The sequence below is a fragment of the Drosophila subobscura genome, chromosome U (assembly GCF_008121235.1).
Source record: "Drosophila subobscura isolate 14011-0131.10 chromosome U, UCBerk_Dsub_1.0, whole genome shotgun sequence".
Classification (NCBI taxonomy): domain Eukaryota; kingdom Metazoa; phylum Arthropoda; class Insecta; order Diptera; family Drosophilidae; genus Drosophila; species Drosophila subobscura.
The window spans coordinates 10,277,553-10,292,203 of record NC_048534.1 but is presented as its reverse complement, the minus strand read 5'-3'; the positions used below and the strand labels follow the sequence as shown (position 1 = coordinate 10,292,203).

The 14,651-nt window shown below is 41.8% G+C and overlaps 2 protein-coding genes across 2 annotated transcripts; one reads left to right on the top strand and one right to left on the bottom strand.

Moving 5' to 3' along the window:
• Window positions 1–15: 15 nt before the first annotated feature.
• On the bottom strand, window positions 16–3,039 carry LOC117901573 (cytochrome c-1). The gene is made up of 2 exons (XM_034812371.1): window positions 2,903–3,039; window positions 16–380 (listed from the first exon to the last, which is right to left on the bottom strand). The coding sequence occupies exon 2, from the start codon at window positions 369–371 to the stop codon at window positions 54–56; it is 318 nt and encodes a 105-aa protein (XP_034668262.1). The 5' UTR covers window positions 372–380; window positions 2,903–3,039; the 3' UTR covers window positions 16–53.
• Window positions 3,040–3,216: 177 nt separating this feature from the next.
• Window positions 3,217–13,768, top strand: LOC117901575. Its single transcript, XM_034812374.1, has 2 exons — window positions 3,217–3,359; window positions 13,194–13,768. The coding sequence occupies exon 2, from the start codon at window positions 13,292–13,294 to the stop codon at window positions 13,460–13,462; it is 171 nt and encodes a 56-aa protein (XP_034668265.1). The 5' UTR covers window positions 3,217–3,359; window positions 13,194–13,291; the 3' UTR covers window positions 13,463–13,768.
• The last annotated feature ends 883 nt before the right edge of the window (window positions 13,769–14,651 follow it).

The window sequence follows — 14,651 nt, the reverse complement described above, 5'->3', positions numbered from 1 at the left end:
CATTCTATCTTCTGATAGTGTTAGTGTCTGTGTAGCTGTTGTTTCGAAATGTTTTACTTATTTTGTTTGAGGTAGGCAATCAAATCGGCCCGGTCTTCGGCCTTTTTGAGTCCTGCAAAAACCATCTTGGTGCCAGGTATATATTTCTTTGGGTCCTTGAGATATTCGTCCAGCGTAGAATCGGTCCAAGTGACGCCCTTCTTTTGATTGGCATCCGTGTACTTGTAGCCCACAGCACTGCCGGATTTGCGTCCCACAATGCCGCTTAGATTGGGGCCAACCTTGTGCTTGCCCCCCGATTCGACGGTGTGGCACTGGGCGCACTTCTGCACAAAAATCTTCTTGCCGTTGTCTGCATCACCGCCCCCCATCTCGGATCACTGCAAGAAAGAGAAAGTGAAAACGTTTTAGAGTGCTTTGGTTGGGGTAGGGGTGTCCTCTAAGCCTATGCCATCATAGCCTTCAGCGCACATGCCCCCCACTCAAGGACACTTCCGTTAATACATAAGTGAAAGGGTCTGTTCGGATGCGTGACTGGAGCTGGGGGCATGGCATGCGTGGGCACATCCAAAATATGTACGTGTCCAACTGCAGTTTATTGTCGTGACACAACCATTTGAAAGTCCAACCCACCAGGAAAAAAACGCTTTATCTAAACCAAAATCTAGTTAAAATAATTCCTGCTCCAAAATTTTGTTGATTTATTTGATTGAAAATGCCAGTTTATGACGACTGTGAAAGAGACAGAGATAGAAAAGGCAAAGCAGCAGACTAAGTTTCTTGGGACAAGGTGAGCTGTTTCCCGAATTCGCTCTCACAATAATCACTGTAGCCTAGGTGAGAACAGTCAGAGATGGAGCCCATGTGGACTAAAGAGCGCCAACGTTTCACCTTAATTTAATACACTTTGGCAGCGTCTCTGGCAGTCGACTGCGCTCGCCTACTACGCTCTCTCAGCTGCACAGTGGCCAGACGGAGACAGCTGCAAATGCACAAAGCGAAACGAAATTGGGTCAGGAGGAGCAGAGAAAGAAGACAACAAAAATGAATAGAAATTGGTATTAAATGAAAAGCAAAGCAAAGAGCCCCACACACACATGCACACAGCTCGAGAGCTAGGCGGCATTTCTAACGGGAAAAGTAAACGAAAGGTAATTCAATTAGCAGTGCAGCATCCATTCCCCACCCCAACTCACCAGGCCCCATCGTGGCAGATGCACATGTGCTTTGAACATTTCCTTTCAATTAAAACTCATTTTACGCATGTTCTTCATCTTCCTCCTCTCCCTCCCTTTACATTGTATGCGGTGGCCAGAAAACATGCCATGCAAAGAAAGGCAGGCACTCCGCAACTTTAAATACCCTTTCAGATTGTATATGTTTATAATATGGTAAATATTTATAACTAAATATTATGTCATTCAGATGGACTCCGGTGATGCTTTGGTTTCAAAACATCTGGTCGTAATCAAACTCTACTCCACAAGATTATTAAAACAAAAGAATAGAGGGGAAGCTGGAAATTGGGCCCTGGCCAAATGATGTTGCTTTGGAAAAAGGATGAATACTCTGAATACTGAGTACTTCCTAAACGAAGCGGAATTTGATTCATGTGGCGAATCAAATTCCGCTTCGTTTAGGAAGTACTCAGTATTCAGAGTATATGCGAATGCGGATGTGATGTAGGGAGTAGAAAATATCGGTAAGTGCTTCTGCTGCTGCTGACGCTATCCAGGCGACATTCCCTTCCTTCGCACAGGTGTTTGACTCCACGCCCGTCTCCACCTTCCTACCCATGACCTAACCTAATTTGCAACGGAACCATAAATTATCCACAGACACAACCTAGCTCCTGGCTGGACTAGCTCCTCTTTCCTTCCCCTTTCACCTTCCTGACCCGTATAAATAAATGGTGCACAAAATTAAATTACGCTTGAACTGGCAACAGTGCAAGAGGGATGGGGCAGTACGATGGAGTGTGGTCGAAAGAGAGGTTACGGGTGTATTGTTTTGCTAGATCTATTGCTGCGGAAGTCCATAAAAAGGTACACAAGAGGTTATTCAGGATTGGGGTCATTTTGCGAGACTGCAAATGGAAAAACAACCGGAATGCGGATGCGGATATTGCAAAGGGATATCCAAGGGGTGTGGGGAGGGACAAGGAAAACTTAGTAATAACTTCCAGTTTCATCAAACAGTCATAACTTCTCCCCAACCCATTCCTGGTCAGCGGTTTACCAAGAACCAACTCTGTGGCTGTTGCGCAATTTGGAATGACTTTGATGTTGCGTTAACCTACCACACACACAAACCACACCCCACTCCCCCATAAGCACTAATACCCTACCAGCCCTTTTCCCCCTTTCCCAATAAAAACATTTCGGGCTTCCGAGGCATGCATGGCAAAAACCTTTCATTTCTTTTTGCTCTTTCGCTCGCTCCCGCCCTCTCTCACAGCATGTTTTTATTACGCGCTTTTCGCTGCTGCTTCTTCTTGTGGGAGAGGGGTCTGCGGGGATGTTCTTTTCTAGAACGAGGTCGCTGACTGCCCTTCAACGTTGCCTGAGACAGTGCTGTTCTTGGATGTCCCAAAAGTTACATAAGCCCCCCCCCAGCAGAAACAACAACTAGTTGGCTTTGCATTTTATGCTAGCACACAACGAAAGAGAGAGAATAAGAAATTGGGAGAGCAGCATGTCAGATGGCAGAGAGCGAGCTGCTGCAGTGAGAGCTCTGGCTGAGGCTGGCGACTGTGTGAATGAAAAATTGCTAAAAATGCTTCATTTCAGGCAATTTATAACTGTTTCTGCTCTTAGCAGCGCTGCACTCAGTGACGTTGCTGACGTCGCTGAATGAATGAATTTCAGAGAGCATATGCAGCGATAAGCAACAACACACTTACCTGCTGGACTGCTCTCTCTCTCTCGCGCTGCTTGTTGCTCGACCGCCCACTGTTGGCGCTCGCTCTGCAAGTTGGGGGGCTGCCTCTGTTTCTATTGTGCGACGCGTTTTCATTCACTCAACAGAGCTCGCCGCGTTTAGTTGCCTCGTTTTCCCGACCCGACGGTTTTTGCGATCCAAAAGTTACACTCTAAAACTCGAAAATATATTTTAAACGGTAAAAATATAGCTTTCGAAACAACAACTAGACTTTTGATTGGAACGGGAAATTTGCTTGAGTTCTATCACCTTCGAAATATAATTGTGTATTGAGCTGTGCTTGATTCTAAACAAACTAAATTTTGGAAATCTAAAGCGTAACTAAATTCAGGGCCTACGCATTCGATAATAAAAACAAAATCAGGCTACAAATAGGAGGCTGCCTAAACAAAAGGGGAGCTGCCAACTTGCATTTTACGGTAAGTTTTGTTGCCAGTGTTGTATAACTTCGTGTGCGACTGTGTTAATTTTTTTCCGTGTTGCGTGTGTCCTTGCGGGGGCTGCACGTGTCCTTGAAATTCGCCAAGTGGTTCTCTCTCTTTCCATCTCAATCTCTTTCTATGTCTTTTACGCACTTTACGTAATCACGCAAAAAAAAGTTGTATATTTTGTGGGGTTTCCACTCGAGCGTAAATCACGACTCGTTTTTCATTTGGTTTTATGGGCCACCGCCATCCCCTCCCATTGACCCGAACTTTTTTTTGTCGTATTTCCCTTATAAATTCCGATTTGAATGAGGGCCATTTTCGACTTCCGCATTTTCTGCCTAAGCCCTGATTATCCCGTTCAGGGTCTCTCTCTCTCTCCACCTCTTATCGCAGAAGGACATCGGGATTTGAAGGAGGAACCCCACACAACATGAAAGGGAATTTCTTGATTTTTGTCTTTTGATGGAAATGTAGTGGAAAAGCTGGGAAATTGATTTTCGTAGGAAAGAGGAAAGTAGGTTACGACAATATTATTCCAAGGAAGAACGTAAATGGGCTATTATTATTATTATTTATTATTATGTGCTGGAGGGAAAATAAATAGAATATGTAATCGTATATCAAAATGCAGAAATAGTTTCGTATTTTAGTAGAGACAAATGGAGGGTGCTGTGGGGTTCTATGCCATGAATATTGGTATTGGTATGATATAATGTCTTGATGAATACATAATCCATGAAAGTTTTAAGTGCAGAAATTCTTTTGAATTCATGGAATTCTTCCAACATTAAAACTTTACCTTCGAGTGCTTATCCTCTTGATTAAACATAATATTCGTTGCAAAAACTTTGAAAGAAACCATTTCTTCGCACTTTGTACGTGAACAGAACGGAATAAAAAAAAAGGAATTTTTGAAGAAATTCTTTCTTGCTTTTCTTCTTTATGGCCGTTGATTACTTTTCGTACTCCCACAAAAAAGTTCACATGAAAAGTTTTCCAGGGCTTTCCCTGTACCCTGCACCAAACTGTGGCGTTGCCAGTGCTCCATTTCAATTATGTCACTTCATCTGTATTCCGTGCACCAGATGAGAGGTGCTACCTTGCCCTTCCCTTTGCGCTTCCTTCATTCTGGCACCGCTTTATTAATCATTTTTGCCCTTTGTTTATCCGACTCGACTCTCTCGTGTGAGTCGCGCGCGGAGTGTATTTGGGCCAATGAGCATTCTGTGGAATGGCCTTTTGTTATGGGCCGCATTTGGTTCACATGCTGCCACGCCCCACACCCGCAGCCAGCCGCCCAGCATCCACATGAATTACAGCATAAATGCTGAGGAATTGCTATAATTTAATTAATTTGTGTTTTCTGTGCATGGCATAAAAAGAAATAATTAATATTTATCATGTGACTTTCTGTGAACGACTTAATGATAACGAGCCCGAATTGAGGCCACAAATCGAACAGTTTGCCCATTAAATGTATGAAGTTTTATTGTGATAAAAGTTATACGCACAGCTGTTGGGCAGATATATTGCTTTTGCCTATGAAGTGGTTGCTAAAATATGAAACATTTGTTGTCTAAGGGGCATGCGTTTTGAGAGAACCTCCACAGCCCTTCGGTTCCGATTTAGGTCAACTCTCTGCTGTGGCATTCGTTTCTTATCATATCGTAGAGTGCACTTGGCATCCCTCCACCAAAACTATTACCAACATATGGGACACGAACACACACACACACACTCCCCTGTCCCTGCTCTCCCCTCTGAAGCTTATCAAAGTTTGTCGTTTGTATTATTACATTTATCACACTCCAAAACTCGTTGGACCCGGGGAGAAAATCAATATTTGCGCTTCAAAAAAAAAAGAAGAAACCCAGAAAATGAAAATGAAAAGAAAACCAAATAAGAGACCAGATTAAATCGTTGAAACTTCAGTTTCGTTTGGTAGGGAGGGAGGGCATGGGAGAGGGGGTATAAGCTGATAAGAAATGCAAGCACTACCTAAATACACCTCCCCCTCCATCTCCCAGCCTTCTCATCCCATGTGCTGCTCCCTAAGTGCATTTTTATGAACGTAGAAAGGGAGGAGAAGGAGGAGGAGGAGTAACAGCCAAAGTAAAAGTGGGAGTAAATGTAGAAGGAGAGCAACAAAAAGTAGACCACAAAAATCATCAATGACAACAACAAATTGAACAAGCTCCATGCCCCTCCCGCCATCACCGATAATGGTCTAAGCGGAACTGGATAGAGGAAAAAGCAGATAAGAGGAGACAGGGAGACAGGGAGAGAAAGAGATTCATAAAGAGAACATGTGTGTGGTGTGTTTCGAAATGGAAAAGATTTCGTATTTATTGTTTGAGTTTATGATGAATGATGAAACGTGAAATGGAAGACAAAGTTTTTGGGATTTGATAAATTCACATGCAAACTTGGGAGGCCAAGAATCCTACTGCAAATTGTTTGTCTAAAGTCAAAGCCAAGCTACAAATAATTGATTTAAAGTACAAACGATTATTTTTAAAATGCAAATGAATTTACCAAAAAGGTTAACAGATTCCATTCTCCTAACAAGCTTAGCCAATTCTAAGATAATAAAACCTTTTCCTTATTTCCAACTAAATTCAATTAACCAAAAACGTAATTTAACACAAAATAATGCAGAAGAGCCAACAGAACCCAACAGAGCAGAACATCTACCAAAATGAGCCTTGTCACTCAAATCTCGATAAAAGTTCAACGTTGTTGAGTTATGGCTGGGATTGATGGAATGGATAGGGCTAGGACGTGGAGCCTGTGACTGATTGAGATTAGCTGTGGAAATTAATGAGAAGGCATCCGTTTTGGGGCTTCGACGGGCTTTCAATAAGCCCCAAAAACAATTTTGCCAAGCTACAAAAAAAAAGAAAAGAAAAGGAAGAAGCTCCAACCGACTGGACTCGACTCGAACGATGAGCGGCATAAATTATTTACAACAATTTACACATTTAAGCCAAAGGAAAACAAAGGCGTGGCCGGAAATGGCCGAGGTAGGGTAGAAAAATTCAGTGAAAATTCCAAAAGCGTGTCAAATGGAAATTGAAAATGGTCAACGGGACAAACGAGAGGAAATTCACAAGCTGCCAGACTGACAGGCAGAGCCGGAAAGTAGGGAGTGTGGATGTGTGCCCTGTCATGTCAATTAGATTTAATCGAAAATCGATGCCACATGATGCTTGAGCTTGCAGCGAAAGGTCACCGCAAAGGTTGATCCACAATATGCAAAATGTTGGTCAGCAAACCCCTCCCTGAACGGAGTCTCAGTGTGTGGTCTCTGAATTTACAGAGTCATCTCTGTTTATCTTACGAAGGCTCTTCAAGTACTCGTAAATGTTCTGAATTATGCAGTTGCCACGATGGAAGAACACACTTGAGATTGAAAACCCACGTCAAGTAGGGAAAATCATTGAAAAATTCCAGATACCAAATAAAGGTTCCAAAGGGAAGGCAGAGTAAAGACAGAGATTTAAAGTTTTTTGAAAGCGATTTAAGATGGGGAAAGATAGAACTTCCATCTCCGTAAGATTTTCAAGTTTCTTAAAATTGTTCTTAATTTTTAAGGGCACGCTCTTGCTACCCAATCTTAATATAGATTTTATTTCTCAAAGATTTATTCGACCACAACTGATAGAAAATGTTTACCTCTTTTCTTCCGTGTGCAACCACTGTGCCCGTGATTTGAGCTTCAATTGAAATTTAATGTGCTATTTTCCTAACATTTAAATTTCATTTGTTTTTTATTTTTTTTAAATTTCATTCGATTTGTTGTTTCATTGCTGCTTTTCTTCATTTGAATTTTTGTTATTGTTTCCACATTCGTTTACTTCATTAGTAATTCATTAATTTTGTTCAAGACCATTTTATGGGCCATCAAATGATGCCCAGAAAATTGTTCAATGGCCTTACCCCATTAGCAATTGTCTCTCCCACTCTGACACTATCGTTATCTCCCTCGCTATATCTTTCTTTTCCTCTTCAGTTTTTTCCGACTTTGTTTCGTTGCGGTTCAGAGATGGGCTTCAATGTGAGCCGCATTTCTTATCAGGCTTGAAGACAAAAAAAGATTTTCCCATCATTATGTAAGAGGTTAAATCGACTATAAAACCATGCTTGGACCCCCCTCTGCCACTCCATCGCTAACGAGTCTGGCGGCCACAATGGCCTGACTGGCCCTTTTCGATTTTAGCTAATGAGCGACCAGCGATGACGACTCGCCGCTGACCGAGCAGTTTCTTTTGGCCAACTTTGAACTACGAATCTTCTTTCTGTCGATTTGCCTCAGGTTTATTTTGTTGGCCGCATTTGGCTTATTGTTTATTGGTTTTTCATTCCCACTCCAACATCTCTTTCTTCGGGTCTTTCTTTCTTTGGCTCTGGCTCTGTGTAGTGTTTATTATTGTTTACTTGGCATTTTCATGCGCAATCATGATATAATATTTGCATTTGTATTGGCTACGTCTTGGTGGCGTATGCGTAATATTCATGCCAAAGAACAGGAAATGGATACTGGATATTGGACATTGGGGGAACAGAACAGTGCAGCCGCTCTCCCTCTCGCTCTCTCTTGATTCGCACTTTGTCTGTAATTGCTTTGGGGCATGATTTGGTTGTGGAGAGGCGCTGTCTGGCAATAAGAGTTTTTGCCGCTTTTGGGTCAGCGGTTTCATATTGAGGAAGGAGTTCGCTTCGAGATTATTGCTGTGTGGGGGATTATGGTATGAGCCCCCCAAAAGTGTTTAAATCTCTAACCCAGCGATGGAGGCACATTGATACTCGACACGCACAAGCGAAGGCTGCCAAAGAGAATACCAGAGAACATTGATTCTCGACTTGAGACGCACAGTAAGTTTTCCCCGAAGATCTATGAGTTTCAGCGATGAATGCAAATTGTCGCTGTCTTTTTTCTTGACTAAAGTTTGCCACGAACAGCTGAATGATGGCTTAGACTCTGGCTATTCTCTCTTTGTGTCTGTTCTCTAACAATTTTCCCATTTAAACGGAGTTGTCTCTGCTGTTTGCAGCTCACTCCAGCTGCTCCCCATTGTCAATTATATTTGTCTTTCTCAGGCTGGCTGCCGTCAGCAGCAGCGGTATTTGTTCTGTGTATCTCAAAGATACACACGTACATAGAGAGATACATGGGCTGCATGTACTTCGGGTTACTAGTATTCCATAGCTAACCCGCAACATGGCTATTTTTAGTTAATTTACATGACAACACGTTTCGAAAGTCAGTCAACACAGAGACAGAGAGGAAATGGCTGCTTCCCCGCCGCTAGGGCACTTGCCGCCTTTTCTGCGGTTTTTTCGCTCTCTCGCAAAAGGCCCTTCCAGTCACGTCTCGTCTCGCGCTGCTTGACTGCGGTTCTGGGCCAAAACAATGCATCTGTGGGATATACACTTGCCCCATCTTCAACATCTCTCGCTCTCTCTCTCTTGGTATCTCCTGCCTTACTGTTGCTGCAGTAACTGCAATCGGAAATTAGCATTCTTATAAATATTTATTCAGGTTTTTGCCATCTTTAGTGGCTTTGGAAAACGGAGAATATAAATATCTTTGAACTCTGCTTCTACTCCTCTTTAGCTCTTCCTCCACTTAAACTCAAATTATCATTTGAGAGTAGTAAATATTTATGAGATATTCGTAGCTCTTAAATATGTGTTGCCTTCTAATTGTCGCCTCAAGTTGAACGGGTACGACTCCACCACCAGCACTCTGATGTCATATTTGTTGTTTGTTGTTTGCTTTTGGCTTTGGTGAGATCATGCCGCACCCCAAATGGAAAAAGAAGCTTACGACGAGATCTGTGAAAAGATTTTGTCATGTAACCGTTGCATGCTGAGGAGAGGGAGCTGTAGCCCGGCCAGTGGTTCAAGGCCTTCCAGTTTACAGGCTCATTGAATCAATCAAACGATTGACAATCAAGCGTACGCACGTAATGTGCGTATTAAACTACAGTCTGACCCAATTAGATATCGTTATCTATTTAAAAAAGATCTATCAATCCGTTACTCTCCACAGCGGCAAGCAGTTGTTACTCTCCTCTCCCTCTCGCATGCAGCAAGCAGTTTACAAGCAGTAACAAACAGTTACAAATGGTACAGTTGAGTGTGTGTGTGCCAATTTGACAAGTGATATTGAAGCCTCATTAAGACGGATGTCAAAGTGGGAGAGAGATAGCGGGTTAAAGTACAACGGAGGGGACTGAAAATTCATCTGTAGATAGTGGAGTGATGATGGTTGTTGCTGTTGTGGTGAGGGTCTGCGGTTATGTCTGTCAGAGGAGGGCGCGCTCAACTGGCACGCGCTTGATAACGCTTCTCCGGGTACCACTGGGAACGCTCATTTGAAATGCAATTGGAACCGCACTAGAGGCAGCGACAGTCAGTGACAGCGACTAAAGTGACATCTAGGCAAGCGGCAATGATAGCTACTACGATGATCTGTGAACAGTGGAAGCAGTTGACATTAAATAAAGCAGTGCAATCTTTTATTATTATTATGTACATAGATTAATTTATAAGAATTAACTGCCAACAATTTGGATACAAATATTAGCAGTTTGACAAATTGGATGATTAAATTTCATACGCAATATTTTGAAGGTATCACTGAGAAAATCATTAAAAAAGATCATCAAAATTTAGAGCTAAAATATTGAATTGAATTCAAGAAGTAGCTAAGGATCTATCACGTTATTATGTTAAATTATCCCAAAATTTTCATTTCTATTTCTATTCCACTGTACAGCTGTTCGCTCTAACAAAAAGTAGGTTAACCAGTGTTATCAACGGCATTTCACTCTGGAGGCAAGGGGGCTGGCTGCTGCTGTCATGTCCCTCAAAATGTCAACTTCACTGGTGCAGAGCTGCTGCCACTCCCTCCTCAATCATTCCATTCCATTCCCTACTAACATGTGCTTTTCTACTGTCAGTTTTGGGACGAATGTTTCGAGTTTGGAATGTCAAGCAGTGTTGGAGAGGCAAGCGGGAAAGCCAGTGGAAATGAAATGAAAAATGCATGGTAAAGCACAAATTGATAATTGAATTTGGCACAGGCTCAAACTGCACTTTTGTTACTGTCGTTGGTGTTGTTGCGCTTTCGTATACATAAATATTAGTTGCTGTCGTTGAGGCTATTGAGGCACACAGCATGAGTGGTGGCACTGCCAAGTGGGTCAATGTGAGCCATCGCCACCGGGTGAGGAGCCGGCGGTGACAAGCGACAAACGACGGAAAGAAACTTGCAATCAACAAAAACATAAAATTGAAGCCAATTAGGAGGAAAATGTGAAATATTTGTAATAGAACTCAGCAGAGCGCAAGTGTGAAAATGGAAAGAAATAGGGAAGGTTAGGGGAACTGGGACACTGCATATAGAGACTAATATAATCGAGAATGCTTTTTATTTGCTGAAATCAGACCGTATTTGTCAGATATTATATTTATTATTAGCTGTTACCTATTACAAGCCCCAAAATATATTGAGATGTCTGCCTGGGTGATAAAGAAAAGAAACGTCAGAACACACGATGATGGGCCACAAATTACGATACCACAGACGGCGGGGCGATATTCGATTCCCAACACTCGACACTCGTAAATTCTGAGGGGCAGATGTGGCGCCCAGGATATTGAAATACTACCATGACCCCAGGGGCAGAGACAATCTAAAGTATTGCATGTTCGCACCCATTTCTCTTGCTGTCTTTCTTTTAATACGGTATTCGGCTAATTTAACGGCAATAAAAACATCACGCAAACGCCCCGCAGGGCTCCAAGTGGCAGAGGGAGAGCCAGGCCAAGGTGTCTCAATATATGGTGAAGCTTTTCCCCTCTCTCTCTCTCTCAATCTATTCTGAGAGCGCTGCATTGCCCAGAATTGCCTCACCTTATTATCATAATTTGGCATTGGACACTGGGAGAGACGCAATAAAAAGAATTGTAAGAGAGACAGAAGCAAATAGACAGCTCAGCTCCAGTGCTTGTGCCAGGGCAGAGGGAGGGGTGAAAAAGTTCAATCATTAGTTTTTTCGTTGGCACATGACACAACGCAACGAACAAAACATAACACGAAAATATATTGTCAGCGAGAGGGAATAATGGAAGGGGGTAAACGTGGGCGAGCATCGTGTTGCGTTGCCTGCCTGCCCCGTTAGGTTTTGAGTCGCCCACTCACTCTCTCTCCTACCCCCTCCTTCTATCATTCACTGGCGACTCTGTGCATATCTAGCTGACAGCGCAGCAGCTGCAGTTGTCCCATCAAAAGATTAAAGCGCAACAAGAACAACAAATATTTCTCATTCCCGAAAATGTTGATGTCAAAAGCAGAAGGAGAAGAAATGGAAACCAGTGCAGAGGAGGAGCGGATATTAAAGCAGAGGCAGAGGCAGAGGATCAGCAGCGCTAAAGCAGAAAGTGGAATGGGCAGACCAGTGGGCAGTGCAATGCAGCGAGGAATGTGTAAATTTCAAGCGAAATGGAAATAAAGACATTAAATGCTCTCGGAATTGGGAATCATTTAAATGATCGCATTTCTATAATTAGTTAAAGGGAATGAGTTTTGAGAATAATTTACGAGACATTTTTCTATTTCAGTATTAATGTATCTCCAACAATTTGCCCATCCAGAACATTTTGGTCAAAAGAATTTTCTGCTCGAACCCTGCTACATCACCCATAGTGCCATGGAACAACTTCAGCTCACGTTGTCTCTCTCTCTGATCGTAACGGTATAATGAGCTGGAGAAACATGCGCAGGCGTTTTTCGACCAGAAAAATATTTACAAAATACTTGGCAATGCGTAGCAAACATACAAAGTGAAAAATTATTTTGTTTTGCCACAAAACAGGAAAAAGAAAACCAAAGATCTGGAGATCTGGTGCTTCTCTTTTTTTAAGAGTTTAGGGCTTTGTTAGATTTGTGGTGGAAATGGATGTGTGTTACACACTTAGAAGGAAAATGTAACGTATAATATTAATGAATTAAATAATGGTTACAATGATAAGAGAATTTAGCTACAAATTCGGCTGAGTGTGCATGAACTTTCTGCATGGCCTGGCCTGTTCGTTTGTCTCACTCTTACATTTTTACATATGATTGTGTGCACCAATGTACATATGTACATATGTACGTCTGTATGTATGTATGTACATATGTATGTATGCATGTAACTTTTTGTCATTGACTCGTTGTAGACAGGCAGAGCTTTGGTTGGATCTGGAGCATGCAACCGTTTCATTTTGGGGGGTTTCAGTTCTGTTTTGAGCATCGAGCAAGGTCATCAGCTTTAGATGGGTGTGCATGGGTTCGTTTATGGGATGTGAATGTGGATAAATGGGGTGCCTGTGTGTGTGTGTGTTGGAAGGTGACGCCCTCATTGAGGCAATGGAGCATTTCGATTAGAGGTGAGCAGTTAAGTCCGTTGAGGAACCAGTTCTATTCGCACATGGCTTTTGTAACACAAAATAATATTAAATTTGAATACCATAAGAGTTTAATTTCCTTCTGCTAAAACCATTCTAAAAGTAATTCGACAACCAAAATGAAAGAGAATTTTCTATGGCAAGCTGTCCATTCCATTACGCCCCACTTCTACTTCCTCCTCTATTCTGTTAACTTTTTGGATTGGATTTCTGGGATTTGCTGACTGCCGCTCAAATGTCACGGCAGCCACTCGAATGTGAAGGATGCTTGGAGAGGCTCAACAGACTGCGACTGAGCCATTGAGTTGCCACTTTGAATAGCACTCGACTAATCCCCTCTTTTTCTCTCTATCTTTCTCTTTACAGCATTTGCGTTTCGTTTGTTCCACTCTTGTGCCAACCGTAGCCCACGCCCACATTTGTGGCGTGTGCAACTAGAAGCCGTCAAGACGACTTACTCGATAATGAAGATGAGCTCGCCCAGGATCATGCAGCAGAAACGGAGTAGCAAATCCTCCAACTCGTCGCGGGTCTCAATGACGACCTCGACGGCGGAGGAGAATCTCATCGAGTCGAAGCTCTTTAGCTGGATGCGGCTCTTCCGCTTTGCCTCGCTGCTCTGTCGCGCCGAGTAACGGGAGTTGATGCATCCTCAACCCTAAGCCCCTCCCCCCCAGCAAATATTAAGAGAAATGCATGTAAAAGATACAGTTACCGATACGCGAATAAATAGTTGCCGCTTTCACTCAAGTTTTCCTATACACACACTACACGTACATATATTGAGACACTTGAGACGAAATTCACTTCAACTTTTTTCCAAACAATGTAGAATGTAAGAAGGAATATTCCCCTGACCCGACAAAATCCCCCAAAAACATTACAAAAATGGATGGAAACCATTGTTTTAGTTTAAGCTTTTATTTTTTGAGAAATCGAAACCCTCATTTCTGTTTACTTTTCACAATTAAGTCAATTTTTAGTGTAAATTCCATGGGACTCTTCGCGACTCCCAATGGAATTTCTCGCGCCTTTCGTACCTTTTGTATTGTAATAAGTGAAAACAAAAATGAAAAAATATGAGAAAAAAACAACAACAATTACAACAAATTACAAGCTAATAAATGTTATATCATAAATCCATTTGTTGCGTTTCTTCAGGGTTCTACAGAGCTTTCAGTTTCGAGAACAGACAACACGAATACATACATACATACATACGTACAATATATTTTTGTAATTTACAACACTGTTTTTGCGTGTCACCAAACAAATCAGAGTAACGTTTATGCAAGGCTATTAAATAGATAAATAAATATATTAACTAATGATGCAAAAACCAATGCAATACTAACAATAATAATACAATGTATTTATACAGTAGAGGAATATATTTACACAATTAAACCACGTGCGACAAAACGGGTATATCCAACACTAACAGACACTAACCAACACTGAACAACATAAATAATAAATAGGTTCCCAGCAATATGAAAAGTGCATTTAATCCAAAGAAGTTGCCAATAAAATCTCCACACACACATGAATATCTGCAAGTGCAATAGCTAATGTTGTCTCAACAAATTGAATAGTTTCTTGAAATCCATACAACAACCACAATATACATAAATAAAACAACACCAAATTATCCACGATTTTCGAAATTCAATTTTAATTATTAATTAGTTGGTAAGCAAAAGCAAAAGCAAACCCTGCAGACATGAACAAAAGCCAAAACAATGCAAGAAAACTATATACTAGAAAATATAGCAATACATACAGCAGCAGATAATTGTTGAGAAACAAAAATGCAATAAATCG